The sequence below is a fragment of the Barbus barbus genome, assembly GCF_936440315.1.
Source record: "Barbus barbus genome assembly, chromosome: 5".
Lineage (NCBI taxonomy): Eukaryota > Metazoa > Chordata > Actinopteri > Cypriniformes > Cyprinidae > Barbus > Barbus barbus.
In genome coordinates, this window is record NC_136733.1 from 23,587,382 (window position 1) to 23,613,304 (window position 25,923).

Below are 25,923 nucleotides of genomic sequence, written 5' to 3' on the forward strand. Positions count from 1 at the left end.
AACATTATAAACACTAGGGATGTGCGCTACGACTAATTTGACTGTCGTTTAAACGGAAGTTTTGTATCCGACTAGTCGACTAGTCTAAAAGCTAGAAACCCCCAAAAAATGGCAAAAAAAAGTGCGTGTGTCTATATAACAGCCTACACTTCAAATACTTAAATCTTTGAATCACACTATCAAATCCCTCAATTAATTCTGCTAAAAATAGGTCATGATTATGCTTGCCTCGCGTTATCATCATTTAATATTAGGCGGTCGTTAAACAGAAAAAAATAAAGAGCATACACTCAACAGAGCCCTGCACAGCCCTCAAATTTAGGCCCTAGCCCGGCCCTGGCCCGAGACGCTCAGACTAGGCCCGGCCCACGTCCGACAGCTTATCAGAATTTCCGACCCGAGCCCTTTTTTTCCCCCTTCTCCTAAAACAGTTTATACTACCGTTTCGGCTATTAAAATAGTTCCTTTTGTGTGTAATGGCAAAATTATTATATTTTGTTTTGTTTTTTTATTAAGTTAATTTAGAAAAACGTTGGGAGCATTTTGGTTCATTAAATAGCCTATACGGGTTTTTTTTTTTTTAAAGTAACGACCAAGCGGCCAGCGGCATGAGCTGATCATAGCCTATGTTTGATAAATTTAGCCTTCTCATATCATCACGACTTGCCTAAAATAAAATCTATAGATATACTAAAACAGTTCAAGTATATAACAATGTTTAAACGTTAAACCTGCTATAATAATAATAATAATAATAATGTGCGCTAGCCTATAAGTAAGTTTGTGCGGAGAGTGGAAGCTAAAGCGCGCTCTGCAGGACATGGAGGCACCAGCAAACACTTGGATTGCTTTCAGTGGAAACAAATTAAAATAGCCTATGCCGTCATTTTTTGTTTGTTTGTTTGATAAAGGTAAGAATAATACATCATTCCGACCTGTAAAGGGTCTACTTGTATTTGTGCGCACTCACAATACCAACTATTTTCTTTTGAACCGGTTCGGGATGCATCGTTACACCACCATATACTGTACATAGTTAAGTGAATCGATTTTTTTCTCCCACCCCTATAATTAAATATCTTGATTCTTTTTAAAACCATTTAAAAATTGATTGGTTTACCTCAGAATCGATTTTTATTTCATCATTTTATTTTTTATTTTATTTCATCATTTTATTTTTAAGAGGTGGTGGGGAGAAGTTAGCGCTTTGTAATTCCAACAGAGGGTGAAATGTATGTGTGTTTGACGATCAGTGTATAACATCAAAGTACCACGAGAGCGATTCGAAAGCATGCGGAGCAGTGATTATATATAGATCAGTGGGACCAGTCTGTTCTCTGTAGCTCTGCGTGCCGCTGCATTAGATGACGTCATATACGTTTAAAGCCGGTGCGAGAAAGCAAATCCATGACGGAGGCAGAGCATCAAACCTCTTTCAGAATTCTTTCTGCACTTTCACGTTTTGAATCCCAACTGCCGGGAAAACATGACTAAACATGACTGAAACGGTATGCAAAGTAACAGCAATTTATTTTATTTCAGAAAGTGTTTTTTTTGTTCATTTTGTTGAACATTTGACTATTATATTCATGTGCAAGTTCAGGGTTTTGGTACTTTAACGTTTCATGGTTCATGGATTTTGTGTAAGCTCCTCAAATAAAAGTTTAGAAAGATGCATTGCATTGTTTTTGTTAACATGACTCATCATTTACGGTCTCTTTTAAGGGTATAATCAACTATTTTCCATTGTCTAGTCTTTAATATGCAAACAAAAAAAAATCACAATAAATTGTAATATAGAATCGCAATAGTAACTGCTAAGATGTGTGTTTTTCTTTTTATTGTGACAGTCTGTGTATTAAGTGCATCATTCAACTTTTTCCCATGGTCTAGAGTTAAAAACAAAAAATCGCAACATAGCAATATCGAATACCAATACTGCTACGAAATTCTTAAAAAAAAAAAAATGCAATACATATCGTATCGGCACCCAAGTATCGTGATGTATCGAATCGGGAGGTAGGTGCATCGTCCCATCCCTATTTCATTAATAATAATTTTTCAATATCTTAACACGTTAACTTTGACATTGCTAAAACAATGGTAAAATCATATTTTCTTCCCCCACTCAGAGTCCTTAGTGGATCCCCAGACCCCAAAAACCCTGCATTAAAGGTACAGGAAACAAATAACAGACCACAAACTCCTCACTGGGCTCCAAGTAAGTTTGTTTTGGAGATGGGACCACCCAGCTTGGAGTCTTTTGCGTGTAATGGAACATAACACCCCCTGCAGTGATAGTGGGGGAGACAGAGACCCTCATGTTGAAACCACTGGAAATCAGCATGTAAAAATCATTAACAGCCAGGGCAGGTGACAAGCTTGGACGTATACGGGAATGGTGGATCACAGAAAGACCATAATCATACTAAAATGTCCTTCAACACTCTAAACTTGGAGCACAATAAGCCATATATTGTTTCTAAAATCTATAAATAATTTTAGACAGTGTCAGTTCAAACTGTATAGCCTTACAAAGTGAAAGGCACAGGAAAATTCTGGAAATACAATTTATGATTTCTATGTTCTACAACTGGTGCACTTAGCACATGGTCCTTGTCTCTTTAAATCTGAAGTCACCAGAACAAATGACTCTCATAAAAGTTTTACCTATGAATTTATTTATTTTTTATAAATTTTACAGCGCCCTTGACTCAGAGTATGAACCTCCCTCAGATGTACTTGCTCACACTGTTGATAATCTCTGGATAAAAGTTTATGGCCCTAAGAGTATGTGTGTGTGTGTGGGACTGACCTGCTGCTTTGGGTTCAGGGCAGGTGCTGGGTGGCACACATGCAGTTGTGCCGAGTCCCTGACTCCGGTAAGATGAATAGTAGGAGTGTGTTCGGTACTGGGGGGACACGTTATGGCGACCATTACCACTTGGCATCTGTTTCAAAGGGATATGATTTTGGGGGAGGTGAAGAAAAAAAAAAAGACAAATAGACAAAGAATCTCATCGTATCAACAGTTAAGAATCAAAAAGAAAGACAACCACACTTTGAAAGTTGCAGGTGCAGACATTCGCGCACAATTTTAAAATTAGTTAAACATGTCAATATGCAAGGCTCAGCATACCGCAAGATTTGAATACAGCTCGTCTAATTTCTACTCTTCAATAAAATGAATGATGCGATGAATGCTGAGCAATATGAATGCAACAAAGATTTTGCGAGACAGTTCACTTTGCTTATTTAGTAAAAAAAAAAAAAAAAAAAAGTAAACTACTGTTCAAAAGTTTGGGGTCAGTGTTTTTTATTTTTTTTTATATATTAATATTTTTATTCTGCAAGGATGCACTGACTCTTTCTATTTTTAAAATGTTGGTCCAGCTAATGTTCATGTACATGGCAAAACAATAAGACTATACAGTGGCTTTACCAATAAGTCTTACTTGAAAGGCCGAACATCCTTTATTACAGATGCTATTTTGTGTTTTGCAATTTCTTTTATTTATATACAATTGGTCCATCCCCCCATCCTCATACAGTCCCTGTTTGAAGCAGAAGACATACTTAATCATATAATTGGACAAGGTGTATGGTACCTCAACAGTGACGGTCCTAAACCGGGTCTTGAGTTCTATCTGCACACTGCATGGTGCATTTATCAAGTGTTTCAGTGCTTCAGTAAGAGTCTATACATTCTGTATGTGATGTATAAACCTCTAGTCCGAGGAGGAGGAAAAAAATGGCCAGTGTGTGTTATGGCTGACCTCCTGTCTAGATTGCTTTATTTCTCTTTTTTCAAAATAAACTGCAACAAACTGCTCTGGCAATTTTTCTTCCCTCTTGCGAGAACTTTAAAATAAGTTGACGGCACAGAGGCCTTAGGGTGTTTTCAATTTCATTTTTATGGAATTTGATTTCTGTCAGCCAGTAATATGTCACCATTTACTGTCCACCCCATCAACTCTTGACAGGTTTATAAACTGTTATTTAAACAATGTCAGCCTCTAATATTGCTTATGACAAATATAATACAAATTGAATTGAATTTTTTCAACAGTACCCACCAATGCGTACATGAAATAAAACGAGGTGGGGAAAAATCATGTGCCACAACAAGCAAGAGACAAACACTGAATATGTGCCCAAATGTTTGCTATGCTACTCAACTATTTCCTGCCTTTTCTATGCCACTCTTAACCTACCATAACACTTATATCAAAATAAGTCCATGTGGAATAAAATTCATGCATCATTCAACGTCATTCCCTGTGATTCCAATCTCTATTTCAGGTATGAACATATCTAGGTAAAATCTAGTAACACTGCATTGTGCTTGCTTAGCACAGCTTCAGCGGTTTAAAAGTGCATTGTGATTTCCAATTCATGTAATAAAAAAACTGCCCACAGAAATGACCAGGCCTGCTAGCGTTGTGCAACCTCTGCTGTGTTAGATCCAGAGCAGCCTCATTAATAAGGGCTGGCTGGAGTCCTTTACCTCCCTGAGTGAGCTCTTATCTGGCACCATCAGCTGTCTGGATCCTCTACGCAACCCTCATATTTTCATTCTCCACCTGCAGTGCAGCGGAGCCCCACTCGCTGGAGGTGGGAGAGGGCGGGAGATGGACACACTAAGATAAAAGCCAGATGAGCTCCTCACCCTATTACTTCCTTATCAATTGAACCCTAATAAAGAGAAGAAGCTATGATGGAAAGTTTCATGGAACAAGTTATGATTTCCTGATCATAAGATAGAATACAACCTAATGTCCTACAAAAAACTGAAGTTTCTGGATTACAAAACAGCCTGATGGAAAGAGAAATCCTTCTGAAGTGATGCAACCTAAAATCACAATAACGCCTTCCTTACAGGTTCATTGTTCTTGCAGAAACAAAGACCTCATGCTTCATGCTTCTATTGACTACCAGATTTTTCATGGTAACAACTATTTTTTATAATTATAATAATAAATTTTTCAATCATGGACATCACAACTTTTCTTGAGGTAATTCCATTTGACGCGACAACTGAACTAATGTAACCTTAAAAAAAAACTGAATGACAGTCGTGAGGATCTTTAGGGGTCCTATCTGTGACTTCCTAATATTATGTTTTCTTCCTTTCTTCAAAATGGCTTGAATTACATTGATTTGATGAACAAGCCCTTAAAACATTATTTTGTAAACTGCTCCTTTACTTCTTTAATGAAATTTTTATGAAACTACAAAAGCTAAACTATACTGTACTGTACCATACTGTACTATTTAAGAACTTAAGCTTTTACATGGGACATTATTTTTCTTCTGCTACAACGTTTTGCAATTTTAATCCTCCACAAAAAAGGCTTAATGAATTTTGGTCACACTATTTTAGGGTGTCCTTGTTACAGTTTAATCCTGCATTTATTAGAACTGAGTAATATTAATTAACTACATGTACTTACTATATGGTTAGCAGGGTTTGGTCTAGGGTTACTTGCATGTAATTATGCATTGTTATTATAATTGTAATTACATGTAATGTGTAACAAGGACATCTTAAAGTGTTGCCTGAATTTTTCATTCAGAAATGAGAAACATTTAGAAAATAAAAAAAATGTGTTTAATTCAGCATCTGTACGAACTGCATTTTCTAATGTATTTTTGATCCTAAAATAATGACACTGTTACAAATAAAACTTGCTAAATCTGAATGTTAAATACATTATCCTTTTTCTCTCAAAAGCTAAAAGCAAACCAATAGACAATGAAACAATAAACCAAGACAACAGTTTACTACAAAACACCAAAGAATCATAGCATATTTCCTACATTCATCTTCCAAATAGTCCTATTCTGGCAATGGGAGATCAGAATTAAAGTTACTCCCCCTCTACAGAGCTGTATCTTCATATGAGCAATATCATTAACCTTTGCAATTCAAACCCCGGGACACACTAAAAAGATGGAGGCGGTGACCCTGGAGCAATGTGTCACCATGAGGGTCCCAACTGCACAAATATGCTAAAATATGGCCCCATCACTGACTTAACACTCAGGAACGACTCCCTGGAGAAATAGAGATTTAATTTACTTCACACTTGAGTAGATCAGATTTGATACAATGAGGATACTTTGCCATATAAATCAGAGTCCGTATACACAGGGTGATCTCCATATGAAAATCAGATTATGTCATGGTATGAAGACTCTTTCTATTGTCAGTGGGTGATGGCTGATTAATACAGGCTTGTAAAACTGTTGCAATGTGATGAAGGTATATCAAAGTTGAACGGGCCATGACTTTGAGGATGCCCTCAATTTCATGCTGTCCAGTTTGATATCTTCAGACAGTCATCTTTAAACTTGTGCAGCATGGTCCGATGCAGACAACATCCACACTGGAGAGCTGCTGCCAGGACAGATTCATGTGCCTGGACTCAGAATCGCATGGTTTGCATCTGACTCTGAGAGAAACTGATAATTACTTTGAAGCACAGTACATCTGATTGTACATTGGTGTAAATTCTTTAACCAAACAGCTAAAATGTTAATGTCTCTATCATTACAAACTGAAACCCCTAACCACTTATTCTGCAGCTAATTTGTGACACTGACCACATAAATCTTTTGCACAAAATATTAGATTTCCTTTAACAGTTTTAACATTGCAACTTGTGCTGTATATTTTTGCTCACCAAGGATGGATTTATTATCAAAACAACAATAAAAACGGTAATAATGTGAAATATTATTACAATTTTAAAATGTTTTCCATTCATTTGTTGCCTGGAATGGTAAATCTTAAATTTTCACTAGTCATTACTGCAGTCTTCATTGTAAACATTGTTCAAAAATCCTCCTAATATGCTGATTTGATGATCAAGAAACATTTCTTATTATTCTCAATGTTGAAAAATGTGAATAGAAAACTCAAAAGAACAGCATTCATTTAAAACATAAATCTTTTTGATCAACTCATCCTTGCTAAATAAAATGGGTTTTTTTTAATCTTACTGACCCCAAGCTTTTGAATGGTAATTTACACTAGCAATATATTATACTACATTAAAATGTAATTATAATACAACAACTACAACAGTACGCTAGTTTTAAAAGAATATTTACTACCAGAAGAGTGAGAGTGTCAATGCCTGATCAGCATGATGAGAAAACTGGAAATATGTCATTTTCGTAGATTAGAATTTATTTTATTAAATATCATTAAACTAACAAAAACATATAACTGATATTATAAAGCAATAACAGTTAAACTAATTAAAAGCAGTGATTATTTAGACTTAAATGATGGCACTGCTATTTAGTTAGCTATACAACAAGGATAAGGGTTAAAAAACCTCCAATGACAGAATTAGTTGCAGTTCCGGCTGGGGGGAGCGGGGAAATGTAAACAGCATGTAAGAGGTGTCGTATGCATGAAAGCCCCACACCTTCCTGCTGTGTTTGGCCAGTGGCTTGGAACGATGGCATAGGTATTATCACTGTACACCGAGGACAGAAGCTCACTACGGTCTGCCAACTTCAACAAGCCAGACGGGTCCAATGACAGCGGCCCCTATCAACACGGATGCAACACACTTAATCACCTTATTACCGTGGCCTGGGCTACATGGGATGCAGACTGGGTGAGTGTGGAGGTGTGTGCACCATGCTGGCGTTCACACGGATGTTTGCTAGAGTGCTAGTGTGAGGTACTGTATGTCTGAAGGGTTGGTTTGAAGATACTATATAGTAAGGGGCAGAGTTTGGGGTCAGTAGATTCATTCAAAATAAAATGTACATCATGATCATGATCATGACAAAAAAAGAAATAATAATAATCAACTTTGTCATGAACAGTTCCTGTTACTTTTTACAACTCATTTTATAGTTAAAAAATACCACCGCTAATGTGTAAGAAATAATATTAAAAAAAAAGTTAAGTTATAAAACATTATGAACCACACTTTTCATCTAATCTAAAGCCAGAACTACAAGACATGTACCTTTTAGCAGGAGAAAAGCAATGATATTTTCAGTGCATAATTATGCTACTAAAAATAATTAAAGTAATGCAACACGTGTAACAACTCTGGTTGCAAATTTACATGCACAATAAAGGTGCCTGAAGGTTCAAAAGGGACTGGGTATCTTACAAATATCAGGTTTACTACCATTACTATTATGATTATTATTGCACCTAATGTGTGTATGTATTAAAGTGGTAGTTCACCAAAAAAATACATATTCTGAAAAAAGGAAATATCAATCATATAAGATGACATTGGTATAAATATACAAAATAGGTAACACTTTATTTTAAGGTGTCCTTGTTACACGTCACATGTACTTACTATTATAATAACAATAAATTATGCATAATTACGTGCAAGTAACCCTAAGCCGAACCCTAATCCTAACCTTATAGTAAGTACTTGTAGTTAATTAATATTACTCAGTAGTTCAATGTATAATTATGCTGTAACAAGCACACCTTAAAATAAAGTGTAACCAAAAAATATATACAATAAGACTTATTCTTCAAATTATTAGGTTATTCTTCGAAACACAAATTAAGATATTTTGAAACAACATGAGTGTGAGTAAATAATGACAGAATTTTAATTTTTGGGTGAACTAACCCTAAACTATCCAGTCCTGTTTTAAATAATAATAATAATAATAATAATAATAATAATAATATGTATTATTAGCATATAATAGTGGTACATATTAGCATCAAATAAATGTATAACTTTAATTACAAAACTGAAAAGGGGTGCTTAATTGCACTTGACATGAGGAGCATGTCATTCACCTGGTACTGCTGGTAGTTGTACAGGTTGCTGTAGTAGGATGAGTATGGTGTGGGTTGGTAGAGGTTGTAGTAGGAGGCATCCACCATCAGGTCAGACGTGCCCTCAGTGTGCCCTCTGCTGGTCGCTGCAGGACTTACAGCCAGCATGGAACGGCTCCCTGAAACATCAGACAATTGGTCAAAATTAGGTCTCTTCTCTGGCAAGCTCATCAGCTTTAGTCTTATGCCTTAAAATGAGAAGACATATTTATTTTTTTAAGAGTTATTTGTGGCATTTTTGCCTTTTATTTGATAGGATGGTAGGTAGACAGGAAACGAAGTTGGAGAGAGAGAGAGGGGGGACGGGATCGGGAAAGATCCGCGAGCCGGGACTCGAACACGGGACACCCGAAGCTCAACGGCGCTACATGTCGACGTGCTGCCCACAAGGCTATCGGCGCCGATGAGAAGACATATTTAACAATGTGCAGAATTGGAAATTGTACAGCTTATATAATTATGCCAGATATACAAATTAATAAACACACACAAAAAAAAAACACTAGAATATGAAAATAACTTTCACTGTACTCTGATCAAGTTGCAAAAAATCCTCATGTTCTTCATCAGTATTTTTGTCTTGTTTTCAGTTTGTCTAAAAATTCTTAAATTAAGATACATTTACTTGAGAAGCAAAATGACAAAAATAGGCAGTCTTGCTTTATAAGAAATTGATCAAAATGAAGTTATGACTAAAACAATAACAAATATCTTCCAATGGGCTCAGAAAAATCTACCTAATTTTAAAAAACTATTTTTGATACCCCACTGACACATCTGTTTTTGTTTGAAGCATAAACTAAAATCATTCACTTTGCTCAGTTTCTCTGACAACAAACCTCATATACTGTGTGTTTGCAAGGCATAAAATATATGTATATGGTCAACAAATGCAAAACGCTTTGGTGCTTTAAGTGAACGTGATGGCAGATTCACAGTAATATAAGAGGTTACTTTGTCTATTACAGATGGCTCAGCATGTGTGTTATGCCATGTCTCACTTTATCTCTGACGACAATTACTGAAAACCTCCAGAAACTCCTGTTTCATCCGTCAGCAACCAAAGAGGCAGCTGAGTACAATTACAGAGCATATGTAGCCTTGACCTGTCTGCTATCCAAACTCCTTCCTCAGTGCTATCGGAGCACTAGGAACAGGATGTCTCTGGTGTTCATGGAACACAACAGCCCTCTGTGGATATGGTTTGGCATGGCACAATGGCCATCAATGCCGAGAGCCTCCCCTCCCCTCATATGAGAATGGAGGTGCACCTCACTGACTGTATTGTGTTCTGAGGAGGGTGGCAGAATGGAGAATCATGGGATGGGTACAAGATGTCCATGGTCACGGATCCTTTGGTTTTTTTTCTCTGCCACTCACACAGTCATGGACAGTTCAGGGGGTCAAGTGCTTATCTCCTCATTTTCTCATGGCCAAGAAACAAAGACCTGATTCACAGAAACTTCCCACAATGAGTTAAGCTTAGGTTTTATTTTAATAAAAGAGGGTGTAAATTGATGGACAAATAATGAGAACGAAAAAATACTGAAGGTCACTGTAATTAAATATATTCTGATGCTATGCAAGGACATATCACACAGTAAAACAAGAACTTATTTATTCCACAATAAGCTGAAGTACGCCTTTTTTTAACTTTATCTGGCATTTATGATAACATAATTTGATTAAATTTATTTCAAATGCAAAATTAAAAACAAAAAGTATGATTACATTTAGAGGTCGACCGATATGGGTTTTTCTCTGGCTGATGCCGATATTTAGAAATCATTGCAGCCGATGGCCGATATATGATGCCGATTTTCTCTCTTTCTTTTTTTTCCCCCCTTCATCTCAGGGATGTTAATTTTTTTTTCAGTAATTTATCAAAATATTTAAAAAGGTTTGCTGCATGTTTTTTTAATACATGCTGTGCGTATAAAAATTGTGTTTTTTTTTAGAGAGAGAGAGAGAGAGAGAGCGAGAGAGAAGTCACATATAAGTCGCATTTTATTATTTCATTCAGAAATAGGCCTAATGCCGACGTGAAATGTTTACAAACATTATAATAAACACTGTAAACATAGCTAGGCTATTTTAGTTCCCCTCACCCCACAACAAATGCTTTCAATTAACAGTATTTAGAAAAGAACAAGAATTAAAAATATAAGAAGCTAGCTATAAACGACAAGCCAAAACGAATTAATTTAGGCTAAAACGAAACTGAAACCAATGTTGGGTCTCTCATTCGACACAAAATCAAATGTTTCCGTATTCGCGATGTATTTGAATGCCAAAATATTATTTATTATGTACAGGTGCATCTCAATAAATTAGAAAGTGGTGAAAAAGTTCATTTTTTTCTTGTAAGTCATATATTTTAGATTCATTGCCTGACCTGAACCCCATAGAGAATCTATGGGGTATTGCCAAGAGGAAGATGAGAGACACCAGACCCAACAATGCAGATGACCTGAAGGCCGCTATCAAAGCAACCTGGGCTTCCATACCACCTCAACAGTGCCACAAACTGATCACCTCCATGCCACGCCGAATTGAGACAGTAATTAAAGCAAAAGGAGCCCCTACCAAGTATTGAGTACATATACAGTAAATGAACATACTTTCCAGAAGGCCAACAATTCACTAAAAAAATTATGAAGTATTCTAATTTGTTGAGATAGTGAATTGGTGGGTTTTTGTTAAATGTGAGCCTAAATCATCACAATTAAAAGAAGCAAAGACTTATACTACTTCAGTCTGTGTTCATTGAATTTATTTAATACACAAGTTTCACAATTTGAGATGAATTACTGAAATAAATGAACTTTTCCATGACATTCTAATGTATTGAGATAGACCTGTACTTCACAGAATTACTGAATTTCACAGGAAAGATTTGTTTATTTTTTTTATAAATAAAGAACTATTTCTTTAGTCAATTATTAAAGTATTACATGTTACACGGGCTGGTTTATTCATTTTTAAGTATTTGGGATTTTAAGAACAAGTGGAACATGTGCTGAATGTTTCATTTCATCCAAGTGAAATTAACAAGCAGTTAGACTTCATTTACATTCGTTTTAAACGCGGAGCCAGGCGCGAGTGGACACAGGTCGCGCGCGTGTGTCAGGCCTCGTCCATATTGCCAGATGCGCTCGTGAGAGACTTGCGGAGCAGAACCGGGCGCGAGACCGTGAGTATAAAAGTGTGTGCGGCTCGTCCTTGAGACGCGCAGCTTGGGGCAGAGCGGAGCGAGTATGAGAAGCATTCAGAGACACGGGATGTGTGTGCGGTCTTCTGAATTAGCGAACATGCAGTATATATGTGTTTTCTTTAGTTTTAATTAGCCTAACTTTCGATCTGACCCTTTTTAAACGGTGGGCGTTTACACAGTTGGCTAGAGCAGTGCTGATCGGGGAGAAGGTGCGCTCACTCTGTTGTTAGTAAGACTGTCACTCAAGGCTGGCAGTCGTGCATATGATCTGGATCAGAGTAATATCGCGTCCACATTGCAGACTTTGCGATTAGCAAATCGCAACGTCTCAAATCGTGATTGCGATTCGATTTCGATTAATCGAGCAGCTCTACCAGGTAGTTCTCTCTTCAAAAAGTTAGCAGACAGAGGGGGACATCCCAGGGTTATCCGTTGTACCAGTGGAATGGCAATCTGCTTGCCGCACGAGGCAGCATCACGTGTTGCTTGCAGACGCGCCTGTATATTAATCGGCCTAATTTGCAGCACAATCGGCCGATGCCGATTAATAAAAAAATGCCAAAAATCGGCCGATCAATCGGTCGACCTCTAATTACATTAAATTAGGGTAGACCGGGTCTAGCGTCCACATTTTTGCTACAGTTAATTTCTCAGGGTCATTTTATTCATAGCTAATTCGGGTACCATTTATCTACAAAAATCTACTGAATATTTACATTATTTCCAAAAGGAAATAAAATATACCATTTATTTAACACTGTATGGGTAAGTTGTCACAGTAAGTGGTAACCTGCTGTAATAAAGTCAGTAATCTTATATATATATATATATATATATATATATATATATATATTACATACTACATTCTAAAGTAGATAAAAGCCATCTTACACAACATCTCTCTAATTAAAATGTATTACAGGCTATTTAATGGCTTTTCAGATTTTCAGTAAAACAGTTATCAAAGTTATTAAACAATGTATGGAAAAATGATTCGGCAAACAGATATCGAATAAATGAACAAAGAAATTAAATAAGTTCCATAAAATTACAACATATACTACACAGCGGTGGTCAAACGTTTGCATACACCTTGAGGAATCTGTAAAATGTTAATTATTTTAACAAAATTGCATGCTATTTTTTTTTATTATTCTGTCCTCAAAAAGACATAATAGATGTTTATATAGCCCACAAGACAAAATAATTGAATTTATAAACATGACCCAGTTCAATTGTTTAAATATACTGGAGTGTCCCTATTGGTTTGTTAAAATAATGTAACATTTTGCAGATTCTGTAAACTGACACAGCTGTGACCCATGACAACTTGCCCCAAGTTGACATTCATGAAAGATGCCCTCACAGTAAAAATCTTAATCAGATTGATTTGTCACCTGTAAATAGCATGTTTGTTTGCATAATAATAATAATAATAATAATAAAAATAAAATAAATTGTAAAAAAAAAAAAAAAAAAAAAAATCTTAATCAGTCTTGATAATATAGTTGACTCTCACCAGAATATATCTCAGTGAGGTTTTACTGACCTGACTCGTTACCCAACAGCCATTACAAATACTGATGTTGGAAATTTCTGCTAAAATTAATTTCCAAAATAATGTTTTAGCTATTTATTTTAAACAAACATACTGTAAACATCCAGTTCTAGTCAAAATACACATCTGTGTAAGTTTGTTCTTTAATCAAATGAATGCGGTTTACTCACCTAGGTTGGTGGGAGAGGTGGGTGATGGCGGCTCTGAGATGATAGTAAACAGGTTATCGCCGGCGGCCTCGTTTTTCACCAGAGTGTCTGAACCGGACAGGCTAACCGGACTGCAAATGCCCAGCTCTTCCTCCTGGGCCTGCTGCCTCCGTAACGCCACCTACCACGACAAACAAACAGTCACCTCCAGGCCTGACAAGCCACTTCACTCTCTTCGTAATAAAAGTACCACGAGGCATTTGAGTTATAATTTGATTTAAAGTGAATAAAATTATGTTTTTCTACCGTCCGCCTTATTTCTGAAAAGATCTCGCTAAGGCGCCAAACTGCAGCTAGCTGAAAACCTGCAATGTAAGTTAACTAGCTACACAACGTTCCCATGATTTATCATTATTATTGTAGCAAACAAGCCAATTATTTGTAAACTCAACTGTAAACACGGCTAAAACATACGGTAGTCTTCTTTAAGTAACAATTAATTTTAAAACTATCGGGAAGGCATCAAATATGGAGTTGGTTTCCTTTTATATTTATAAACAAATAAGTAAGTTAAACAGTGAAAATAGAGCACAAAAGAGCGGGAGATAATGAATAAATAAACTAAATAAAATAAAGAGAGACTAAGTTAGTTGAACTGGCATCCCGTCGAGGATGGCTAGAGTAGCGTTACCTGGGCGGCCATGACCCGCTGTCGTTCAGCGATCAGTCTGCATTTCTGACACTGGCAGTCTCTCCAGTTACAGAAGCGTTTGTGGCCCTTCAGCGGCGACACGAAGCCGTGGTTCCTGCAGCGAGAACACTTCGGCATACGAGACGGTTTCCTGACAGACAGCGAGCCGTTATTCTGCTCTTCCTCGCTCATGCCGGCAGGTGATAAAGATGATCCTGCTTCTGCTTAGAAAATGTCACGTTAGCCGATTGTGAAGCGCTTATAAAAGGGGGGACAGGTCTGATACTCAAGTTTGGCGCGAGGAACCTGTGCATTCCAGCGCGCGCGTGGGAGATGATGTTCAGTTTCTCCCACTGAGACTAAGTGACTGCCAAACTGTCTCATGAAATCATGCATCATAAGACACAAAACAAAATGCGAGCATACATTTTGGAATAAGATTTATGTAATAGGCCTAAGTGAAAGGGTGTCACAGATTTGATATGGGCTCCAGTCAGTTGTTGAATCTGAAGTTGTTGAAAAATGCTATTATTCATAAAACGTGATTATTTGCACATAAAACCACAGTACGTGTTAAGTGCTAGGGGCCAAAATAGTGTAAAGAAATTATGAGAATTATTATAGTCAACATTTTATATAGTTTATTTTCAAGCTTATATATCTAAAAGTACTTAGATTTTTGGGAAGAAAAGGGCAGAGTCAACAGAAATTGAATATTCAAGGTTTTTTTTTTTTTTTTTTATAGTATTTGAAATAATATTTACTTGAAAATGAGATTAAATTAACTGCAGTTTCGCAGAAACACATAGCTAATTATCACAAGTTCACAACACTAACGTTAATTCTCAGTAATGACGGCCAGTAGAGAAAGTCACTTTTTGCAGCATAATGGTGCAGTTACGGGGTCGACCAGCAGGGGCTAACGGGCCAAACCAGGACACTGATCATGTTTGTAACTTACTTTGTAGTGTCCAAATTAAAATACAGCTGCTGCTCATCAGATTTTAACGCCTGCCGATCTCCCCACATGCAAGGAGTCGAGCTAACTTGTAAGCACAATTTTAATTAGTTCAAATTAAAGTACAATTAAAATGTTTGATATTAAATTATGATACATTTAATATACACAATTGCATTTCCAACTGAATATTTCCTATTTGAATAACAATGCCTAATAAGAAAAGAGAGTTCAAGATATCATGTCAGGCCTACATTAGCTGTAGAGTCCAGTAGAGGGAGTTATTGTACTATTGACCTGTAAGAAAGTGGACTAACTGAAAGAAGAGACGGGCACAAGCCATGTCATTTTAGTACTTTATCAAGTTATTGGCTACTATCTGTAGTTATCTGTTATTCTATTTGTGACCACATGAAAAGCCACATATTAGACCTACGACATAAGTTTATTACATGAAGGCCAAGCTACTGCAACCACTTAATGCAAACATACAATATATACATTCAAAGTACAATTATGTCCGATAAAAACTTTTAATAGGTACATATATAACTTCATGTTACAAAGTAAATCTCAAATGTCCTAAATACTGCGATTTTTAAATAGATGAAATGGCAAGTATAAAAGTAAGGACCAAATGCAAATCTAGAAATGTGTGTAAAATAACATGTTGAAAGTCTGTGTTTCAACCTCTGATACCCACTGGACATTTATACTGGGGATTTAATGGAGGAGAACAGATTTAAACCCCAAAGGCTGAACATATTGGGCAGCATGTACATGGTTCAAATAAAGCTCATTGTCAGGCAACATTGGCCACATCTTGGAATTATAAATTATTGATTAAAAAAAAAAAAAAAAAAAAAAAAAAAAAAAAAAAAAAGAGAGAGGGAAAAAATGTTGACTTAATTTTAGACCACTCATAGGAGGAAGAATAGAAAGATATATCCATATATTATAAAACTAAACATTTATATGAGAATAACAATATTCTGAAGGCAACTCCATAGCCACTTTCCAGTTGTCGTCTAGCTCTGACATCATTACGCTGGTGATTTCAGGCAGAAGAATACTTTCTGAATACATTCAGGGTGAGTACACATTTAAGGGACTGACTCTTAGCTAGCAAGTCCTTTTGTATTATAATCTAAAAGCCAAGGAGAAAGATATAACCCAGGAGAAGTTTGAAAAAAAGTGCTCAGTATAATTGCCTACTATCCATTAGTTGAGGTTTGAAGTACGTTTTCAGTCTTTTAGCTGTAGATTTGGTTTCTAGCTGATGAAAATGGTAGGCATGGCAGAACCTGAAAAATAGCAGCTCAGGCAGGGTGGGGTTGAAGCTCTATGATCAAACATGCCCTTTCCTTGTAGGACTGGGTGAAGTCTTCCTCCCAAGTCGAGGCGTACCCTGTGAAGAGATGACAGACGTACAATATATGATTTAGAGTTAACGGAGCCAAACATGAATCAGTTGCAAAATCTATAGCTATTGTAATAGGGCTCCTTCTGACTCTAAACTCTACTTATTACAAAATAATTTGTGATTATCCACTGAAACAGTCCAACTTATTAGAAGCCAATCAACAGCGCAATGTACAAATAGATCAATTGAATGCACATTGTATCAGCTGAATGGGAATTGCGATCACTCACTGGTGATTGAGCTTTGGAGAAGTTCATATGGGCATACAGCAACACTGCTATGTCCTTATGACCTGCTTCCAGAGCAATAGACAGGGCATTGCTCTCATCCTAGAGACAAGAAAACAAACATACAAATGGCAAACACCTCATTAGGCTTACTTGTTTTCTGATAACAGTATCCACTATGAGAAACGAGTTGAACACATTGCATAAATATACTTCATGTTCATTGAACATATTTGGTGGACTATCTAGGTCAAATTGCGACTGCTCACTCACATTATCGCTAAGTGTGGCGTCGCAGCCCCCCTGAGCCAGCAGTAGCTTGACTATCTCAACGTGGCCATGTTCACTAGCGCACATCAGCGCGGTCGATCCCTCATCATCCTGGATGTTGACGTCTGCACCGCAGGCGAGCAGAGCCTTCACCATGTCCATTCTGCCATGACTGACAGCCAGCATCAGCCCTGTCTGACCAGCCTGGACTCACAGGGTCAATGAGATCAGTTTAGAGACTTAAAAAGTAACAGACTACTGCCTCAAAAGCCAATAAACTAGTTTAATGCTAATTTATAGTAAGTATACTATTGTTTATCGCCTATTGTTCTTGTATAATCTGTAAAAAGAAATTCATATTTTATCCAGCACAAACATTAAATTCATCAAAAGTGACAGTAAACATTTATACATTTCAAATAAATGCTGTTCTTTTGAACTTTCTATTTATCAAAAGAACCCTAAAAAAAAAGTGTGACACTGCAGACTGGAGTAATGATGAAAATTCAGCTTTGCCATCACTAGAATAAATGACATTTTACAATATATTAAAATAGACTATTTATTTTACATTATATTACATGATATTACTGTTTTTATCGTATTTTTAATTAAACAAATGTAGACTTGGGAAGTAGACTTCAAGATAAATAAATATTTCAAAATCTTACTGACCCCAAATTTTGAAATGGTAGTTCAAGTGGAAATGAGTCAATTTATATTTATTCAATTCTAACAAACAAACAAACAAATATATATATATATATATATATATATATATATATATATATATATATATATATATATATATATATATATATATATATATATATATATATATATATATATATATATATATATATATATATATATATATATATATATATATATATATATATAATTGGACCATATGAAATGGACCATACACTCTTAAAAATAAAGGTTCTTTATTGGCATTGATAGTTCCATAAAGAATCTCGAGCAGCCATAGAACCTTTCAGGTTCTTCATAATCCCCCCCCAAAAAAAAGGTTCTTTAGATTTTTTTTTTTTTTTAATGTTCTTCAAAATGGTTCATTTAAGAACTGTTCATTAAAAGGTTCTTTGGGGAACCAAAATGGTTCTTCTATGGCATCACTGCAAAAACACCCTTTTGGAACCTTTTTTAGGTTCCTTAGTGTAGGCTATTGTCAAGTATAACCAAGGATGGACTAGGAGTAAAAAACGGCCCTGGATTTTCTCCCAAATAGGCCCACCACAACTACAGTACAAACAGTCGCTGTATCTCACAATATTGCAGCAATCCTGTCGCATTTATGGCAAATAACAATCACAAAACCCATGGTGAGCCTGCTGACAAAAACAATAGAAACCATCAAAGAAATTCTAATGATTTCCACTACAAATATCATTACAAACTATCAATTTTTAATCATTAAAACAATTAAATAATGGTTTCCTGTAGTGTGTTTTGGGACATATTACATTAGGATTTAGTGTTCTTTTTTTATTTTTTTTTATAATTCTCATTATAAATCAGTAAAACCATTACAAATTATGTGCTGGTTTTTTTTTTTCAGCATGGGATTGAAATAAATACATATTACTGTATGAACTAAAATACTTAAACTACATAAAAAGAGCAGAACACAAAATGTATAATATATGACAATGATATAAACCTAGAATCTAGAAACTTGAAACAACAGAATTCTTCAATTTGAATATGTCTCTTTACATGTGTGTGTCATGTTAATCAGACTAATCACCTTATAGGTGACTTCATTTACTGTATTTTCTAACTCAATATCTCTCAAATGTAACCCGTTGTAAAATCACTTAAGGCAGCGGCTATTTGCACTAAGTGAAAATAACATTTTCTTAGCAATAGATGCTATTTACACCGTGTAAATAGCTATAGATTCTAGGATTTTCTGCTATTTATACTACTTATTGCAAATAGTGGCAATTATCTGAACCTCAGTATTGTAGTACATTATAAAACAGTATGCAATAACTTGAGTGAGTGTAAATTAATTTTAATTCAAATTATTAAATGGATGCCACCTTATTGGGACAATAAAACCCTCCCTACACCTACCCTAACCCTACCCAATACTATTTTCAACTTTTTGATAATTTCCTTCATTTTGATTAAAAAATTAATGTTTTTCTGATGTGATTTGAAATTTGAAAAGGGAGGAAAAAAAAGTTTGCCAAAAGGCAGATTCGAACCCGGGTTGATCGCGTCAAAAGGAGTATGACACACGAGTATTCCCATCTACACCACTGGACCTGACGACTATTAGCCATCCTTTGTAATGTTGACTAGCCCAATCACACGTTGGTGGGCGTAGTTAGTGTAAATAGACACTCCGCATCACTTAATCTGACACTTTTTCTTTGATGATGAACCTGCCAGGCCTGCGGCCGCTGGTAACTGATTATTCAATCTATGCAAAAAATTACTACTAATAAATGTGCTTAGTTTAGTTTAAAGCAATGCTTAAGTGCAACAGTAGAATTACACTAACCTGGCTGGCTTTAGCATTGACATCGCCTTCACCGAACAGCTCTTCAACCACCCTCATGTCCTTCTGGGCCTCCACGGCGGCGAGCGCTGCCAGCATGATGGGAGTATAGCCCGCCTTATTCTGCTGATTGACATTGCAGACATCTGTGACGAACAGAGAGAACAAGGGAATCAGAGAGACCGATGAGCCCACCCTTGTAGTAAATGCATTTGGAAGGAGGCCGTCTGTTGTTTGAACTTAAGAGAGGGGACATGCAGGTTATTCAGACTGAGAGTCATGGGTTGTGGAAGAAGAGAAGGACCAAAGCAGGGATTCACTGACTGGCAACGGGGCAAAGATGGCTAGAGGGTCTGAGAATGGAAGCAGACAATTGAGACAATGGGGGCCGCACCAAAAGAGTCAGATAGAAGAGGAGCACAAAGGCACTGGGATAATGGGCTTTTATTTTCAGGAGTAAAGGCACCTCATCATGTGGTATTCACAGAGCTCTTTGGTGCTTTTTGGAGGGGGAACAGTGGGAAACTGCATGAGTCTGGATGTGGCTGGCCAAAAGTTGGGGTCAATAAGATTTTTTTAATGTTTTTGAAAGTTTCTTATTGCAATTTAAATTAAATTAATGTTTATTGCTTTCTATTTTAATTAGGGCTGTCAGTTTACCGTGCTAACTTAATTGATTAGTTATGAAAATATAAAGTGATTTAAAAATTTTCACGCAGTTAATGCACTGGCCCCACCCCCAGACCTGTGCATCATCTTACATTTCATACAGTTGACTGTTGACAAAATATGATGCAGGGCAACAGCTCCATAAATGCAATTATGCCCTAAAATTCAAGATATTGGGGCAAAAATGCTCCTGTATTTTCGTCTCATATTTATATCATATAAGCAGCAATATCTCACGAGTGCTGTTTTTCCCGAATATAACGAGTGCAAACATGAATTTATACAAAGTCTGCAAGCTACAAAGCGGTGTTTAGTTTCTGAATGAATCTGCGTTTTAAAATAATCGTGAATGACTCATGAAGACATGGGGGGGGGGGGGGGGGGGGGCTTTAAAGGAATAGTTCACCCAAAAATTTGAATTATGTCATCATTTACTAAACCTTCATTACTTTATTTTGTGGAACATGAAACAATTACCAATGACTTCCATTGCATGAATGAAAAAAAAAGCTGAGATGTTTCTCAAATTATCTGCTTTTATGTTCCATAGTTTATGTTAGACCATTGTAGTCTAAACGTTTGTGTAATAAATTTTATGTTGAAAAAAATAAAATATTTCTGTCTAAAGTTACTATTTGTAATGTTTACTTAAAGTCTGTGTAAAGTCAATTCTGAGAATTGTTTAAACATATTTTAAATGTTAGAAATGCATTGCTGAAACATGTTACATAGGACTGTGAACTATGTAGTTCTTAATTGTGGAGTTAGACCGCCAAACAGTTTTTCACCATTTTTGTGATCAGGATTTTTTGGGCGGGGCTAAATCAGGACTCGATGACACAATCGAGCCACCGAGCACGGCCTCTTCCCCAACACGTGTGTTTGACTTGAAGCAGCGCTGCAGACGATCAGTGTGTGTGTAAAAAAGTACAGTGAGAGCTACAGAGAGCAGATGATCCTGATGCTTTCCAATCGCTCTCGCGGTACTTTGATGTCACTGATCGTTCTGCAGCGCTGCTTCAAGTCGAACACCCCTAATAACTAGAGCGCATTAGCATCAGTGGATCACGGCTCAATCACGAGTTACTGTCATTACCGTTAGTTACTACAGCCTACAGTTTGTTAGCTAGCTATGCCTTCGTCACTCAAATGCATAATACCTGGTTGCGATCATTTACAAAACAGCTCGGTCTCCTCATTAAATAAGCTGCTAGAGGAAGAAAGTTGAGAGAGACTGCAGCTTTCCCGAGAGTGGGCGTGGTTTCAGCGCCGCCAGTGGACACGCCCCCAGCGTTTGAGAGCAGTAAATACTGCTTATTTTTTCAAGATTTTGAGACCTTATTTTGTTTACTTGGCAGTTTTTTTTAAGCATTCAAATTTGGCTGGGTGGTTAACACATTTTTCTGCGGTGTGACAAACTCAGAACACACATTTAATATTGACTTTACACGGACTTTAATACTTTCTCATTTAACACAAAAATAGCTTTAAATAATCTTTTGGGGGTATTTTCATAGCCAAATGTAATTTGTGATAAACGCGACACAGTGTAATTAATTGGATTAAACATTTGAATCGAATGACAGCCCTTATTTTAATATATTTAAAATGTATTTTGTTCCTGTGAGGCCAAAGCTGAATTTTCAGCAGCCATTACTCCAGTCTTCAGTGTCACATGATCCTTCAGAAATTATTCTAATATGCTGGTATGGTGCTCAAGAAATATTTCTTATTATTGTCAATGTTGAAAATAGTTGATACACTTAATATTTTGGTGGAAAGGTGGTTTCTGGGTGGTTGCTTACTGGCTCAACTCAAAAGACCACTGATATTTACAACTGTTATTAACATTCATCTCTCTTGATCGAATTGCAAATGGACAGCGCTAACTACAGGGCTAAATGGGCCCAAAGAATTCTGTGATCTGATCACATGTGATAACGTTACTCTTTATTCTTGCTGATGCGTTCCCGGCAACACCTACATGCCGCCGTCACACTTGTCAATCACCACTGTGCTAAAAAGCTGATTGTAAGTGGCTTTAAAAAATGTGGAAATGTTGAATGTGAGTCAAATACTTACCAGCATCCAGCAGCTTTTTCACAATGTGGAAGTTGGAATGGGATACACTATAATGGAGGGCAGTGTTGCCGTTGCCATCGGCCATGTTTACGATGTGTTGCAGCAGGGCAGGGGAGATGCATCTGAAAGCATTCAGGTAGTCCTCCACCATCTCCGGCATGGCCGTCTTCTGACTGGACACTCGGAACCACTCGTGCTGCACTGTGTTCACATATGGCTTCTGAAATGACACAAAATTATAAATATGACAAAGATCAGTATGTATTATAGAAGATTTACTGTACATGGATTGTGCTATTTGAGTAATAACAGTTCAGAAACCTCCAGATCAAAGTAAAAATTTTAATTTGTAAACAGACGTAAAACAAAGAGAAACATCCTGGAGCTTGTTACATAATAATCCTAATTAGTCGAAATTATTCACTTATCAGATTCATCTTTTCTGAAATTCAGGACAAATACAGCTTTGACATAAGCCAAGACTTAACAGTAGCCCAGTCAGCACACAGCTGGGCGCGTCACAGACCCTCTGTTCGGGGGTCAGCAGAAATAAGAGTTGATCCAGCATTCTTTTACACCACGTTAACCACAAAGGAGCCAATATCCTTCCTGTTTCAGGTGCAGTGAAGCAGAGCTTGAAGAAACATCCAAAACTCTAATTTGCTCTGAGTCGCATGTTTGACAAGATTGCTGACTAAGGAAAACTGTCAAAGGCATTAAGAAAATAGAGGATTTCACCAAATAATTTGACTAATCTGGAATCACAGTTTTTATTTTTGTGCACTGAAGGTTGACACGGCTAAAACTTACCAATTCTTTACTAGATAAAGCCTTGGGGTCATTGAGGTGGGATTTCAGCATGTTGCATGCAGAAAGCATCTTCTCATTCAACTCATACCTGAGAGAAGAAAAAAAAAAAAACCTTTATTAAATGCAAGACTCTTTTGAGTGCTAACCAGTATCGGACAAAGAACCCTGTGTATAAACATGTTTTTGAATCAAAAGTGGAAACCAGACTTGGAAGTGGTCAAGGAATTCTGGACTGACCACATTTGACAAAGATGCAAATGTATTTTCATTATCTGCATTCAAGTAGGTAATCTGTAATTTAGAGTTTGCGCTAAAAATATTTATTATCCACAAGTCTGAGTCAGTTTTCTGTAATGCTCTATTTTTAAAAATCTGCTTGGTATTTGTTTTAAAAACATCTGTGGCTAGAGCTCTTTTTGTCTTGTATGTTGCATTTGTGGCTTCTTGACTTTCACAATGCGAAAAAGACAACAGACATTTTATCTTTTGAAATTAATATATTTAAAACTGTCATTTGTTTTTTCAATTAGTAAATGGTTGAAAATTTAAGTTTAGCTAAAGAATATCCAGATACTATCCAGATATGAAATAATATTATTTCCAGGTGGAAAGAGGACTTTGAGATTATGAAGGGTAGTCTTTCTCATAACTCATGTCAGGTTTGGTATGCAGGATACTTTAATGATATGATAATACAGATCTGATGTTTCATTTGTGTCTCCAAACAGTCTACTTTCCTTTTTTGCAGACATAACATCAAAAATACTTTAAATTCTCCTCCTGATGCAAGAGACTCTTGAATTGGTCTACAGTCAAAAATGGTGCAACACTGAAGAGTTATTAGCAATACTTGCCTCTGCCTTTTGTCCTGGCCTAAATCTTCAGTGTCTCTGTCTTCATCCACTGCTTCATTATTCCTGAATTCTTCTTTCCTTCTCTCTCTCACATTCACCATCTTGTCTTTGTCCTCCTCTTCATCCTCTGACCCAGAGGAGCTGCTTTCTTCTGAGCTAGAGTCATCACTCGATGTTGTCTCATAGCTAGACATGGAAATCACAGATATGCACATAGTTAAATCACTGCATGTTTACATGACGTTCCGGAATACTTGCTTCTGATTGTTCAACTGCAGCACTGATTTTGTAAAATGACTGCTAAACTGTATATTTCATAGTTCTTCATGGCAACAAATCATAGCTACTTTATGTCATCATTTTGTGGTCTCTTTTTTTCTTTCAGCACAAGTTAAAATAGCTAACAGTACTGTACAGAACGTCATTCTGACAGGAATCTCAGAACAGCCTGATTTGAGAATTTGAGAGAGGGATTTTAAAATAGGGATTTAAAAAAAAAAAAAAACACTGGATGGATTTTTATCATTATAGGAGGGATGTGTACACACACTTCCAACACACATTTATGTTCGAACAACTTGAAAAGTGAATTTTGCATCCGATGACCCCTTTAAGCTAAACTACTAACTGATATAATAAAACAATCTCAAATATTCAAACAAATATTACATTTGGTAAATAAGCTTTGCATTTGGAAACCTCAGGATTTTTATTTTACTTATTTATTTTTGGGGACAGAATTTTTTGAAAACACTTCTTTCATAATAAAGGTGTTTTCTCCTCATATTGTGAAAAAGAACCTACCCTCCATTTACACCAACAAACTGCAGGTTCTTTTTTGTGCCATTAGGCCCCTGATGACCATCTTTCTTCATGATGGATTTCAGGGTGCTATGACTGCCTAGTAGAAAAGAGAAATGCAGGTGATCAATTATTTTTTATTTTGTTAAAGTGGAACCAAAATGTTTACATTTTAAATCAAATATAATTCCAGGTATAAATAATGGTAAGGTACATTCGAGTCTACATATACACTCACTGGCCACTTTATTAGGTACACCTTGCTAGTACCGGGTTGGACCCCCTTTTGCCTTCAGAACTGCCTTAATTCTTCGTGGCATAGTCTCAACAAGGTGTTGGAAACATTCTTTAGAGATTTTGGTCCATATTGACGTGATATCATCACGCAGTTGCTGCAGATTTGTCGGCTGCACATCCATGATGCGACTCTCCCGTTCCACCACATCCCAAAGGTGCTCTATTGGATTGAGATCTGGTGACTGTGGAGGCCATTTGAGTAAAGTGAACTCATTGTCATGTTCAAGAAACCAGTCTGAGATGATTTGAGCTTTGTGACATGGTGTATTATCCTGCTGGAAGTAGCCATCAGAAGATGGGTAGACTGTAGTCATTAAGGGATGGACATGGTCAGCAACAATACTCAGGTAGTCTGTGGTGTTTAAACGATGCTCAATTGGTACTAAGGGGCCCAAAATGTGCCAAGAAAATATCCCCCACACCATTACACCACCACCACAAGCCTGAACCGTTGAGACAAGGCAGGATGGATCCATGCTTTCATGTTCTTTACGCCAAATTCTGACCCTACCATCTGAATGTCGCAGCAGAAATCAAGACTCATC

General features: G+C 36.6%; 2 protein-coding genes across 11 annotated transcripts in view; both read right to left on the reverse strand.

Moving 5' to 3' along the window:
• LOC306870318 (doublesex- and mab-3-related transcription factor 1) overlaps positions 1-14,829 on the reverse strand; it is a 29,639-nt gene extending 14,810 nt beyond the window's left edge. The window contains exons 1-5 of one of the 6 annotated variants that reach the window (XM_079417519.1): positions 14,458-14,808; positions 13,788-13,947; positions 8,807-8,964; positions 7,440-7,564; positions 2,816-2,951 (exon numbers count right to left, since the gene is read on the reverse strand). In XM_079417519.1, the coding sequence (XP_079273645.1) occupies positions 2,816-2,951; positions 7,440-7,564; positions 8,807-8,964; positions 13,788-13,947; positions 14,458-14,649 (771 nt within the window). In that variant the 5' untranslated portion in view covers positions 14,650-14,808. Of the gene's footprint in view, positions 1-2,197; positions 2,290-2,815; positions 2,952-7,439; positions 7,565-8,806; positions 8,965-13,787; positions 13,948-14,457 lie in introns of all 6 variants that reach the window. The other 5 variants (XM_079417520.1, XR_013784249.1, XM_079417521.1 and 2 more) reach the window with 5 other exon arrangements.
• Positions 14,830-15,924: 1,095 nt separating this feature from the next.
• The window catches only part of LOC306870320 (KN motif and ankyrin repeat domain-containing protein 1-like), a 58,394-nt gene continuing 48,395 nt past the window's right edge, over positions 15,925-25,923 (reverse strand). For all 5 annotated transcript variants that reach the window (XM_079417526.1, XM_079417525.1, XM_079417528.1 and 2 more), the window contains 8 exons: positions 25,085-25,181; positions 24,281-24,466; positions 23,427-23,514; positions 22,617-22,836; positions 19,869-20,011; positions 17,339-17,539; positions 17,069-17,167; positions 15,925-16,823 (listed from right to left, as the gene is read on the reverse strand). In XM_079417526.1, the coding sequence (XP_079273652.1) occupies positions 16,764-16,823; positions 17,069-17,167; positions 17,339-17,539; positions 19,869-20,011; positions 22,617-22,836; positions 23,427-23,514; positions 24,281-24,466; positions 25,085-25,181 (1,094 nt within the window). In that variant the 3' untranslated portion in view covers positions 15,925-16,763. The remainder of the gene's footprint in view (positions 16,824-17,068; positions 17,168-17,338; positions 17,540-19,868; positions 20,012-22,616; positions 22,837-23,426; positions 23,515-24,280; positions 24,467-25,084; positions 25,182-25,923) is intronic.